At 42.4% G+C, this 12924-nt stretch overlaps 1 protein-coding gene across 3 annotated transcripts in view; it reads right to left on the reverse strand.

Moving 5' to 3' along the window:
- LDLRAP1 (low density lipoprotein receptor adaptor protein 1) overlaps positions 1–12924 on the reverse strand; it is an 84692-nt gene that overhangs the window by 9498 nt on the left and 62270 nt on the right. For 2 of the 3 annotated variants that reach the window (XM_042439739.1, XM_042439741.1), the window contains exons 6-8: positions 9938–10015; positions 3416–3546; positions 2399–2433 (exon numbers count right to left, since the gene is read on the reverse strand). In XM_042439739.1, the coding sequence (XP_042295673.1) occupies positions 2399–2433; positions 3416–3546; positions 9938–10015 (244 nt within the window). The remainder of the gene's footprint in view (positions 1–2398; positions 2434–3415; positions 3547–9937; positions 10016–12924) is intronic. The other variant, XM_042439740.1, reaches the window with a different exon arrangement.

A 12924-nucleotide genomic window follows, 5' to 3' on the forward strand; every position in this document is an offset into this window, starting at 1 on the left:
GAGAAAGAGCTCTTGATAACCAATGTTTGTGTTACTTTTGTGATTTAATAAATGTTACATGCATGGTGTTTAAAACCAAATTTGGTGTCTCAATGTCTTTGTCAGCCTTGCTCTGAATAAGTCCACGGAGAGAGAGGTTTTCATCACACGCTCTCAGGATAAACAGGTTGCCCTTACAAACTTGGGCATAACATGGTGGATTTTAATACATCCTCTCTGCAGATTTGTACTGTACTCATAAGCTCAGGGAGAGAGGTGTGGGCACCAGCAATATGTCAGCTAATCGAAAGGAGCTTCCAGACAAGGCTTTTATTGTGAAAATGCCCGGCTTCATGCACAAAAGTTTACTGAGGGCCCAGACATCCTTGCCTTGCATTTGTAACCCTTCCAAGTTTCCCCACAATTACTTCTGTATTTTCTCTTCTCAAAGGAAATTCACTCAGGAGGGAAAGGTGGGTTGGCGGCACAATCTCCAGTAGCTCTAGGAATCACTGGTATGCAAGCACTAGAAAGCCTTCCTCTGTGACCAACACAGGCAGAACACAATGGTTGCAATCCTATATTGTGTAGGCTGAGCATTAATATTCTGCCCATGCAGCTGTGCAACCCTCCCACCCCTTAGAAGGAACTTTTCAAATGCCTGGAGCACACTGTCAGGCAATGTACTGGTTGAGGGAGAGAGAGTTGAAACAAACTTTGGCTGTATCCGCACTGCAGCTATAATCCAGTTTGACACCACTTTAACTGCCATGGCTTAATGCTATGGAATTCTGGGAAGTGTAGTTTGTTGCAGCACCACAGTTTGGGGGTTGTTTTACCCATTTGTGAAAAGGCCCTGCCATGCAGATGTTCACACACACAGTCTTAAGAGCCCCCTTCTTCCAAGACAATCCATCATTTCCTTCTGTTGCTCAGCAGAAAAGCTAATCTACAAAGTAATTTTAAAACTAAAAACAAAAACAGAACTAGCTTTCTGCCATTATTCTTCTAAATCATCATTAAGTTATTTTTGCAGCAGGGAGAGTAACTAAAACAGTGACAACAGTGATTCTTGACAAAGAAACTGACAACATTCTCAGGGCCCAAGCCAGGAAAAATGAAACGCAGCAGTGAAAGTGATTTGTATTTTGAAAAATAATCTCAACAGGCTTTGTGACATTGTTAAATGACGGATGCTGTTAGCCTTCAGAATGAAAGCGCTGTTTTAAAGACAATGATCAGGACATGAGGCCATTTCCTCATCCATGTTGATCTCAACTGCTGAATTATATAAAGAGCTAATGGAACAGACTTCCCCCAAATGGGGCCGTCCAGATAGGTTGGACTACAAATCCCATAATATGCCTTCATATGTTCTTCCTCTGTTCTGATCAATGGTCTCTTCCCTAGACTTCCCATAGAGCTGCTATAGCCCCCTTCATGGCTATTCTATGCTTGGTGGAGAGTGAAGAGGTGATCATAGAGGCATCTGGCTACATTCCTGTAACCAGATGCAAAATTTTTACATAATGCACTCAGATCATAGCCAGGCGCTAAATGGCTAAGTAGGGGGAACTGCAGCAGCTAAATGTAGGGGGTACATGCAGAACCACTATGTTATGCTGACCCATACAGAATGCAGCCACAGGCTGCAATCCTTCTGGTTAGACCCAAGTAGAGCAGACTCACTGAATCATCTGCCAAATTGTGAGTAAACACCAAGGTAAATCCAATTGACTCAATGGCTCTGCACTACTTGAGACAGACTACAGGATTTGGGCCACAGTGTTCATCTTGTAGGTGTGTTGATGAGAGTTTGGACAAGTTACTTTCGGGACTGCATCTCCCATAATATCCTGGCCAGGAACTATGCTTACCAGAGCTCGGACAAGTAACTTTTTTGACACTGCAACTTCCAGAATCCTCTACTTTTGGGAGCTGTAGTCCAAAAACATAATTTTGCCAAGCTCCAATGATGACCTAGAAAAACCTCAGCAATGTTGCAGGAGGAGAACCTGTAGATAGTATTCCCACAATGGATGCATTTCCACTCATCACCTCCCAAAGTGTATGTGTGAGGATTCTGAACATCACAATGTGTTCCCACTGGCCATGCACAGGAGAACACTTACCAAGTAAGCTGCTTCATTTAGGGAATTTAATTCCCCACCGTACACATAAATTAGCTCCTGCCCTTAAGAAGTTATCAAAATATTTGACTTATCCAGTCAGCTGCAAATCCCACCGTTCAATTAGTCAAACAGAGAACTGCTGAAGGGGTCAGATTGCAGCAGACAATTTAGATGAGAAGTGCTTTTTTTAAAAAAAGGAAGGAAGAAAAAGCAGTCACTAATCAAGTCTGTTTCTTGGGCAGGCCCCTGGTGGAAAGACCATTCACAAAACAAATGATCATAATTACCTTGAAAACGCTTCATCCAGCCCGTCATCCATTGCCTTTGTTATAAAGAGAAACGAGGAAGGAGGAGAGGAAAAATAAAATAAGTCATAAGGAAATGGAATTTATTCAGCTAGCACATCATTTTAAATGGTTATTTTTGCATTTTGTGATTTCTAAGCAGTGGGATCCAGATTGGATGGGCTTCAGGTGGTTTGGATTACAAATCACAAAATACCACAGCCAGCATGGTCTGTGCTGAGGGATGGTGCATTCAACTGTACTGAAACCTGAGCAAACGGTAGCATAAGAAAAAAAATCCAGCTGATTACATAGACTTTTTTGAGTTCATGCAAATGAATTGGTTTGGAGATACCAGGAAGCTCCTTTATTTATTTAATTGTGTGTTTTGACTTTCCAATGGCATGCTAAAGGCTGTTAAGAAGTAGGGGGAAGAACTAATGTAATTAAAGCAAATTAATACAAAAATGAGAATTGGGGAAAGTTTGACAATCATCACAATGATCTGAAAGATAACAAGAGGAGGGATAGGCTTGTCTTTGACAGCTTCAACAGGTAGCATGATCACCTTGACTTCTGAACATTGGTGGGGGTCTATTGTCATAAGCAGGGAAAGTGTCACAATTGTGAAGTACCACATTTTGGTTCAAACTATGTCCAAAATGTCCCCCACCCCCACCCCTGCCCAGACCATGGTTGAAATGTCATATCTTTGGAGGAATACTGAAGAATTAAAGATGCATCTTTTTTCTTAAGAAAAAGCAAGAATGTCCAGAAAAGGATGGGGGAAGGAAGCAAGAGTTCATTACATGGCTGGAATTGCTCTACCAACATGATAAAGCATTCACTGGATCAACAGGTCCAGAGACCCTGAAAATAACCATTACTATTCCATTTCAACCACAAGTAAAGAATGTCCCTCACAATCAGAGCCAGCAGCTCATCGGTGACACATCTATGTTTGGTACATCGTGGCAGACACATTTTACAAGCCCTGAGAAACGCTCTCAAAACACATACCCACACAACATTGTTGTTTTCTGATGAATGCGGCCTAAAGATGCTGCTGTCTAAGTGCACAGAGTTGGTGTTCACAGTCAAAGGCATTTTAGCAACGTTCTCCAGGTCTAGTAGGTTCTCTGTAGTGACTGCTGTGTGTGACAGGAAAACAAAAGTAGAGGAATTGAAGAAAAGAGTAGGATAGAAACTGTTTAAAGCTTGGGTGGGGAACACGTGGTTCTCCAGATACAGTGGTACCTCGGGATACGAAATACCCAGGTTATGAAATTTTCGGGATACGAAAAAATCCCATAGGGAATTATTGTTTCGGGTTACGAATGTTTTTTCGGGTTACGAAAAAACTTTTGGTGCTTTTTTCGGCTTTTTCGCACGGAATCGCGGCTTTTCCCCATTAGCGCCTATGGCAATTCGGCTTACGAAGGCTTTTCGGGTTACGAAAGCGGCCGTGTTACGAATTAATTTCGTAACCCGAGGCACCACTGTACTGTTAGACTGACTCTTACTAGCTGGCACAGCTTATGGTGAGCAATCATGGCAGTTGCAGGCTGATCGAAGAATGAAGTAATACATCTACAGTTGTACTTGTCAACTTACCAGGGCTGAAATATTTAAACATTTGTCAAGAATACAGGGATAAATGGAAAGGGGTTTCTACTACAGGTTGAGCCTCCCTTAGCTGAAATGGTCAGGAGTGTTTTGGATTTGAACTATTTACTTATTTTGGAATACCTGCATATACATACATAATGAGATTATCTTGGAGATGGGACCCAAATTTAAACACAAATTTCATGTATGTTTCATATATGCCTTATACACATATCCTGATTTAAATGGGTCTACTGTAGTGATAATAGTAATTTAGCTCAGTATTATGAAACCTAGATTCTGAGCCCTAGTCGTTGGTGGGACTTTTTCATCCTTGTTTATGCCACAATATGACACCCCTCCACACACGCACACAGAGCAAAGGGACAATTATAGATCCCATTGTCCTCTCTGTCTTGAGCCCAAAATGATCTATTTCATCTACACTGCTTTGGTTGAAGATGGTGAAACTTTGCAGAGGAATAAAAAATTCTGACTGTTCCTTCTGGGGAAAGATGTCTTTGCATGCAAGTCTCAGTCTACTTTTCTTTGTTTTTCCTGAATATGCATAAATTTGAATTGCAGAAATCCTCCACGACACAAGGAACCTGAGAGCTTCTGGGGACACGTCTGCAACACATTGATGTATTATTTGGAAGGTCCCACATGACTCAAGGTGTGGGAATTATGCTGGCTAGCAAATTTCAGATGCCATGAAAGGCAGCACAGCAAGAGACATGCAGGAACAACCCCATCAAGGGCACGATCCATCAGGACTTCGCTGAGCATGTCTTGCTAAAATGAATGGGAGTAGCCTGGACTCACTAATGCCTCTTTATGTTTTATCTGAAAGTTGCATCTGATCTGCTGTGCTTACCTTTCCTGTGTTTCATTTGATATTAGTTTTGTGTGATACTGTGACTTTAAATCATTGTTAGCCACTCTAAGTAATGCATATGCATTAGAAAAGCACAGTAAATATTTTTATATGAATTATATCTCGGTTTTGCATTTCCTTTTTCTCCAATTTGTATGCTGTGCACAGCTGTGAAAAGAGAGCTGGTGTAACTCCCCTGTGAGGAAAGGTGACTGTGTTTGGGCTGTTTAGCTTAGAAGGCAGGTAAAGGGAGACATGACAGCCGTGTACAAAATTAAGCATGGTCTGGAGAAAGTAGATAGGGAGAAGGTTTTCTCCCTCATTCATAATGCTAAAATCTGGGCTTATTCACAGGAGCAGAGTGGCAAGAAAGCCAGGGCAGTTTAAAGGAAGGAAGATCTTCTTTGCCCAGCACATAGTTGAAAACATGTGGAGCTCACTAACAAAAGCTGTAATGCTGGTTGCCAAACTGATGGCTCCCAACGAAGAGTTCTGAAAGGGGACTGGACAAATTCATGTAGGACAGAACCATTAGTGGTTTCTCCTCATGATAGGTGTACTCATGATAGGATGTGGTATGACTCTACCGGTTTTGGAGGATGCAAGTAGGAGGGTGTTGTGGCACTTAGGTCATACTTGGGAAGGCAACTGGCTGGCTACTGTGTGAACAAAACGTTAGACCAGATTAGTCTTTTGTCTATTCAAACATGGTTTTTTTTTTCATTTTGATAAAAAGACAGAACAATAACAGTATATGTGTGTATATGTCTCTCTCTGTGTGTGTGTAGACTCATACACACAACCTAGGTCCAGAACACACTGCAGCAATAATCCAGTTTTAGACCACTTTAACTGTCCTGGCTGAATGCTACGGAATCCTGGGAACTGTAGCTTTGTGAGACATTTAGCCTTCTCTGTCAGAGAGCTCTGGTGCCACAATAAACTACAATTCACAGGATTCCCTAGCACTGAGCCAAGGCAATTAAAGCAGTCTCAAATTGGATTATTTCTGTAGTGTGTTTTGGACCTTAGTATTGCTATCCACACATAATCCTATTCATGTTCATTTGGAAGTAAGTGCCTTTATGTGGGTCTTATTCATATATACTGTATTTAATAATTTACCATGTTTTTAATCTTGCCTTTTCTCCAAAGAGCTCAGAGCAGTCTAATCTTTCTTCCCCTAACATTTTATCCTTACAACAATCCAGTGAAGTAGGCTAGGTTCTGACAGGATGACAGAGCAGAGTCTCACTTTTACACTGATTCTCTAATCACTACACCACATTAACTCTCAAACAGTGCTGAGGCCATAATAGGTTTAATTGGTAGAGTGATCAATTAAAGCGTTTAACAACGAATATGTGGATTGATGGAGCAGTGAATCGAACTGAGAATTAAGGGGCAGTCTTGGTTTAGATTTCTTTGATTAAGGTATACTGCTGTAATATGGAATCTAAAGAAAAATATTAAAGATGTAATCACAAGTATTGCCTTTCAGTTAAGACCACAGGACGCTGCCTGCACTGGTCCAGCTAGCTCAATATTTGTCTATACTGTCTGGGAGCAGATCTCCTGATCTTCACAAGGAGTGGCGAGGTCTTTCCAACTTTAAGCAGGGCAGACCTGGTACCTGAGGCATTTTGTGTGCAAAAGATAACACTCCAACATTTTGCTAAGGACATCCCCCCCCGCCCTTTGAAATGAAGTTTTTTACATTTTGAAATGCACGAACCTAGAATGCTTCCTTGTATCTCGGCCTTTCTAGATGCCTACAATGGGGATGGGCATATTTAGTGAATCTAGGGACCAAATTCTCTCCACAACTCCATCCCTCAAACAGAATCTGGAAGTGGCCAAGAACCCACTTTGGGTTTCATGGAAACTGCAGGGGGGGGACTTGTGAAATTGTCTCATGGCAAAGGCTATCTCCAAAAGCTTGCAAAGACAAACTGCTTTGTTTTAAAGGAGGATCAGAAATGTGATTTCCCTTTCTTAACTGAAAAATATGAGGGGGGATCAGGAGAGGCTACTGGAGCTTCAAATTTGGGATGGGGGCCAAATGCAACCCACAGGCCACTAGATGCCTATGCCTGATTTACAATGGCTGATACTAGCACTGCAAAACCTCAAGCAGTTTTTTCCCTCCAGTCCTTCCCAGACATGCTGGGGCTGAACCTGGAATCCTTTTGTATGCAAAGAGTACAGAGTACAGTACAGCTCCTTATTTCACAGTACCTTTGAAAAATACCAATATTTATCCTATGAACTGTCCTGAAATTTCAGACTCTGAATCCTTGGATAAATTCACCCAACATAAAGGTCAGATTTAAGGATTCTGAAGGCTGTGGTCAGAGAACATTATCTGGGCCTGTAATGCCAGCCATTTCGCTGACTTATTATCTGTGCTATCCACAGAAACATTTTAGAATAGAGAGGCGGTTAAAGAGGATTTCTTCCCTATCAGATATCCCAGTGGATCAATATGACGCAGTCTGCTTGAACAGGAGCCCTGTTTATGGATGACTTCCTCTGTGCCACTTTGCAGCATCTCAGATGGCCCCGGATGAGAAGACGACAGGCAGTCCATCTTTACTCCATCTCCATCCCCCATTCATTTAACACTATTTGTGCCATGCAAGCTTTTGGAGATAGCCTTTGCCATGAGACAATTGCACAGAGGATATAGCTTAAAAACAATACTCAGAAGGCATGACCCCATTTTGCAAGCTGCACTATCCAGACTGTTAAGAGTTTAAATGGATCCCTGAGAGCCATTTTCAGAAAGCTGCTTGGAGAAGTGTAGAAAGTTGCCTCCCCACGCTTTCTGACTTCCCCCTGAGGAATAACAGGCACACAGGTTTCATGATGAAGGAGCCACAGGGGTCAAGAGGACAGTTACGTCCTTGATGGATTTCAATCAGAGGTCAATGACATCATTATATATGATGCGCACCCGAATCACAGCTTCTCCAGGAAGGAAAGAAAGGATTCAGTGCCCTCTGGCCATGTTAGCAGCTTCATAGCAATAGCAGCTTGCCTGGCAAACTTGAAGATATAACCAATGTTCTCTTCCGCAAATTTTCACACCAACAGATAGTTTCCTGAAGGAAAACTGCTTATGTCCCCAAGCTTTAGAAAAGGTATCTCTTGATAAACGCTCAGAATATCATTTGTGAATATTCTAGAATATCAGTGTTCAGTATTCAAATGATATTCAGTGTTCACCAATCATGACAGAGGAGAGGAGGTTACGACTACACTCAGGGTAGGTTTGGGAGAACCCCAAAGTGTGTAGCTCTATCGAAAACATTTCAAAACAAAAAGTGAAGTGCTGGGTTTGGACGGTGGACACAGATCAGTGAGGGGTGAGTGTGTGCTAGCACCATGGAATGGTGGGGAAAATGGAAGAGGTGCAGAGAGTAGAATCCTATAAGCATAGTGTTGTTGCAGTACACTTGTTTCAGCTTTAAAAAGAGGATGAAAGTGCCTTCTGTTTCTCTAGATGTCACCACAATATCATGAAAGCGAGAAAGGTCATCCTTACACTGGTGTAGTCTAGATGTGATTACATCTCCACCTTCCATGACCACTGGGGGAAAATGGGAGTTGTATTCCAACAAATCTAGATGGCACCAGGTTGAGAAAGGAAACTAGGACCTCAGTTGGGGATGCTTTGGGCTTATAAATCTGGAGTGGACAACTCTGGTGGCTAATTTTCAAAACCTGATGTCAGACCCCTAGGATAGCCCTCTATATGCTCAGATGCAGGTTGCCATGATCCCACCACTAATTCATTGTGGCCTCATTTATTTTCAGCATTTGTACCATGGCTGAGCCAAACTGCAGGCCCCTTTCCACCAACTTGTTTATTCTTCACACTAGTTTATTCTTCATGTGCTGATGTGGGACAGGTCCTTAGCTCAGTGGCTGACCATATGCATTCTCATGCCAAAGACCACAGGTATACTCCCAGGCATCTTCATAGATCTTAACAAGAAGGGCTAAGCTATCAGTGGGGGCTCCTTCCTCAAGATCTGGAAGAACCACTGATTAAAATGATGGGCTGAGACAGACCCCTGATCTTGAAATATTGGACAACTGTTGCCAGCTGAAACAGATGATGATGATGATAATGATATTTATATTTTCCCAGTCTGGGACTCATGGTGGCTGAAAGACAGACACAGCTAAGAAATTTACACTGTACAAAAATTAAAAATATAATTAAATTGTCAATCAAGTTAAAAGTGGCTAAAAACAAACTATTAAAACAGAACAACAAATAAAAAACAATACAACACATGAAAAGCCCTTTTCCCTGAGCAGTCAGCCTTCAATGAAACAGAAATGTCCTTTCCAGATTATGAAACAATAGCAAGGAGTGTATCAGTCTAGCCTTTCTGGTTAGGAAATTCACAGCCTGGGAACAGCCACCAAAAAGACCCTCCTCTGTGTTCCCACTAGATAATACTGGGCCAGATTTATTGATTTTTTTAAAAGGGATTTTCAACCCTACTTAGCCAGATGAGGCTCTGAAAGTTCATTCTCAGGCTTACAGTCTGAAAGGAAATGACACAAAATGAAAAGGGACAGTAGAAGGAAAACAAAGAAATCAATAATTTTAGACACTTCTGCTAGATGGAATAGGGACACCATATAGGGAAAAAAGGATAGCTGTCATCTTTACTCTCCCAGACAGTCTGCCTGTGAATGACAACACATCATCCACCCTGTTGTATTCAGGGAGATATATATACAGTGCCATCTTCGAATGGCAGAAGCTGCACCTTCAACCCGCAGCAGCTATTGTCTGTAAAAGAAACAGAAGAAAATCAGCCCCAGAACCACTCTGTCAAACATCTGTCAAGAGTGTTGATTCTGAAAAGGCTCCCAAATTCAATTTGCGGTAGATTTGAAGAGGAATACAAATCAGAATGAGTCTGCTTTGTAACTTGGATTTTCAAAATGCTTCCCTTCCATCTCTCGACGCAGGTCAAGACTGCATATTTCCATCAGGTTTCCCTTTTCATTAAAATGTTTACTTGGTCACTTACATCCCTTGGCTGAGATATCCGAACTTGGGCTGCTTGTGCTCTCTCCTTCCAAGATGGCCTTCTCCCGCTTCTCCTTCTCTACAATAAGAAAGACAAAAACAGACCAAAGATCTTTTTCAATTTTTTCCCCTGTGACAGATGTCAAACTGATCATTTCAATAAACAAGTCACAAGGATACCTCATATTATACAAATGGGTGTTGGGCAGGATATCCTCCAACGTGATCCCTTATAATGGGGAAAATTGGGACCATCTGGAGGCCAGATTAGTCTTTAGTGCCACAAGTCCCTCTCCCCATCTGACAATGTCCTATTTATTTGCCAGTCAAAACTGTCCACCTGTCACAGCATCACTTTAAGGCACTGTAGAACTTTAATACTGACCTCCTCTCTTACACTTGAGACCACCATTTCAATTTCTTACAATGTCCCAAGTGACACTGGAGGCACTGTGGGAAATTAAAATGGCAATCACATTGGCTGAATCCATACTGCAGAAATAATCCAGTCTGTCACCACTTTAACTGGCATGGCTCAATGTTATGGAATTCTGGAATTTGTAGTTTGTTGTGGCACCAGAGCATTTTAACAGAGAAGGCTAAAGGTCTGACAAAGCTACAATTCTCAGATTTCCATAGCACTGAGTGATGGCAGTTAAAGTGGTGTTAAACCAGTGTGGATGCTGAGTGTAACATTTTTTTTTTTAAAGACGGGGACAACATTGCTGTTAACCAAAGTGGTGAACTGTCTGGAAACCATGCCCTATGAGTAGAGGCTTAGGAAACTGGGTATGTGTAGTGTGGGGAAGAGACGGTTAAGAGGTGACATGATAGCCACGTTTAAATATTTGAAAGGGTGTCATATTGAAGATGGAACAAGCTTGTTTTCTGCTGCTCCAGGACATGGAGTAATGGATTCAAATTACAGGAAAAGAGATTCCACCTAAACATTAGGAAGAACTTCTTGACAGTAAGAACTGTTTGACAGGGGAATATGCTGCCGCAGAGAGTGATGGAGTTTCCCCCTTTGGAGGGTTTTAAACAGATGTTGGACTGGATAGCCCTTGGGGTCTCTCCCAGTCCTCTTGTTGTTACTGGTGGTGATGTTGTTGTGTGCCATTACATTTTTTCTGACTTATGGCAACCCTAAGGCAACCCTATCACAGGGTTTTCTTGGCAGGTTTCTTGAGAGGTGGTTTGCCATTGCATCCTCTGAGACCAAAAGAGTGTGACTTGTCCAAGGTCACCCAGTGGGTTTCCGTGGCCGAGGCAGGTTTTGAACTCTTATCTCCAGAGTCATAGTCCAATGCTCAAACCACTATGCCATACTGATTCTTCCAATTCTATGGAAAACCCTAAATGTATTCCAATCCTACATGGAGACCATATGGTGACTGAAGTACTAATTGCAAACTTTAAAGTTTGTAAGATATGCAGATCTTAGAAATGTTACTTTTTGAATTACAGGCCCCAGAATCCCATAGCCAGCCAGGAATTCTGGGAGATGTGCTTCTAAAACGTGTTGCTGCTGTTGTTTTTCAAGCTCTGCTGGGAAATGGAGATGTAGGATGGGCAGCACAGTGATGAAAAGGGTTTCCAGACAAATCTCTCTTTCATCTCAACTTTTTACTACTGCCAACTACTGAATATGCCCAGCAGAAAGACAAGTTCCCTGAGGCTGGCATGACCCCAAGACCACCCAATCAAACCTGGGGTCTGTCTGGAATATTGCCAATCTGCTTGCAGCTCCAGTAATATGGTCCTCTCAGACAAAAGGACAGATGGTCCTTTGCTGTCAACATGCCCTCCCATTGGCATCATGCAGTTGGGCAGGACCCAAAGACCTGGCCCTAAAACATTTTCTCAATGCGTGTGAGGAAGAGTGTGCCCAAGTGTGTGTGAGATGATGGATGGGGATGGCAGAAAGCATTTGGGTGGTTGCCTAGCAACCTGCCACACCATCTAAAGAGTGTGGGTGGTTGCCAGGCAGACACCCACACACTTCTGTCGGATAGAAGGTCTGGAGGAGAAGACAGAGCGGCACTCTGTCATTGAAACATATTGCTTCAAGGCTCTTACTAGCAATAGCTCCAGAGCCAAGCATCTGCTTTGCATGCAGAAGGTCCCAGGTTCAACTCTGCACACCTCCACTTGAAAGGATCTCAGGTTGCAAAACCAAAAAAAGGAGCCTAGTAATGTAACGTGTTCAGAGAAGGATGACCAAGATGATCCGAGGTCCAGAAACCAAGCTTTATAAGAAACAATTTAGAGAGCTGGCCTGTAGAACAGAAGACTGAGAGGTGACATGATATATGTCTGAAGGGAATAGAATTCAGAGAGCTAGGCCAAAACACACTGCAGGAATAATCCAGTTTGAGATTGTTTAACTGCCCCAGCTCAATGCTAGGGAATTCTGGAAACTGTAGTTTTGTTGGACATTTAGCCTTCTCTGCCAGATTGCTCTGGGGCCACAATAAACTACAGTTCTGAAGGATTCCCTAGCACTAAGCCAGGGCAGTTAAAGCGGTCTCAAACTGGATTATTTCTCCAGTTCCCTAGTCATGTTAGTCTGGTATATCAGTATGCAAAGGGATCTTGTGCAGAAGAAGTTGTGGCATAAGCTTCTGGGGACTTGGTCTACTACAGATGTAAGGTACTACATGACCCTTTTGCATATCTGAAGGGACGTCATGTAGCTGATGGAGCAAGTTTGTTTTCTGCTGCTCCAGAGAATAGAATATGAACCAATGGATTCAAATTCCAAGAAAGGAGATTCTATGAACGTTAGAAATACAGTGTGCCCACGCCATACAGGAGCTACCACACAAGTTCATGAGGTCACAAGGTCGGAGAGCCTTAATATGGTGGATGGGGTGCATCCTCATGACATACAATCAATTTGCCTTACCTGAGGGTGGTGGTGGTGATGGTCTGGAATAAGGGGTTGGACAAGATGACTCTTGTTGTCCCTTCTGGCTCTAAGATTCT

This window comes from Sceloporus undulatus, chromosome 9, assembly GCF_019175285.1.
Source record: "Sceloporus undulatus isolate JIND9_A2432 ecotype Alabama chromosome 9, SceUnd_v1.1, whole genome shotgun sequence".
Taxonomy (NCBI): domain Eukaryota; kingdom Metazoa; phylum Chordata; class Lepidosauria; order Squamata; family Phrynosomatidae; genus Sceloporus; species Sceloporus undulatus.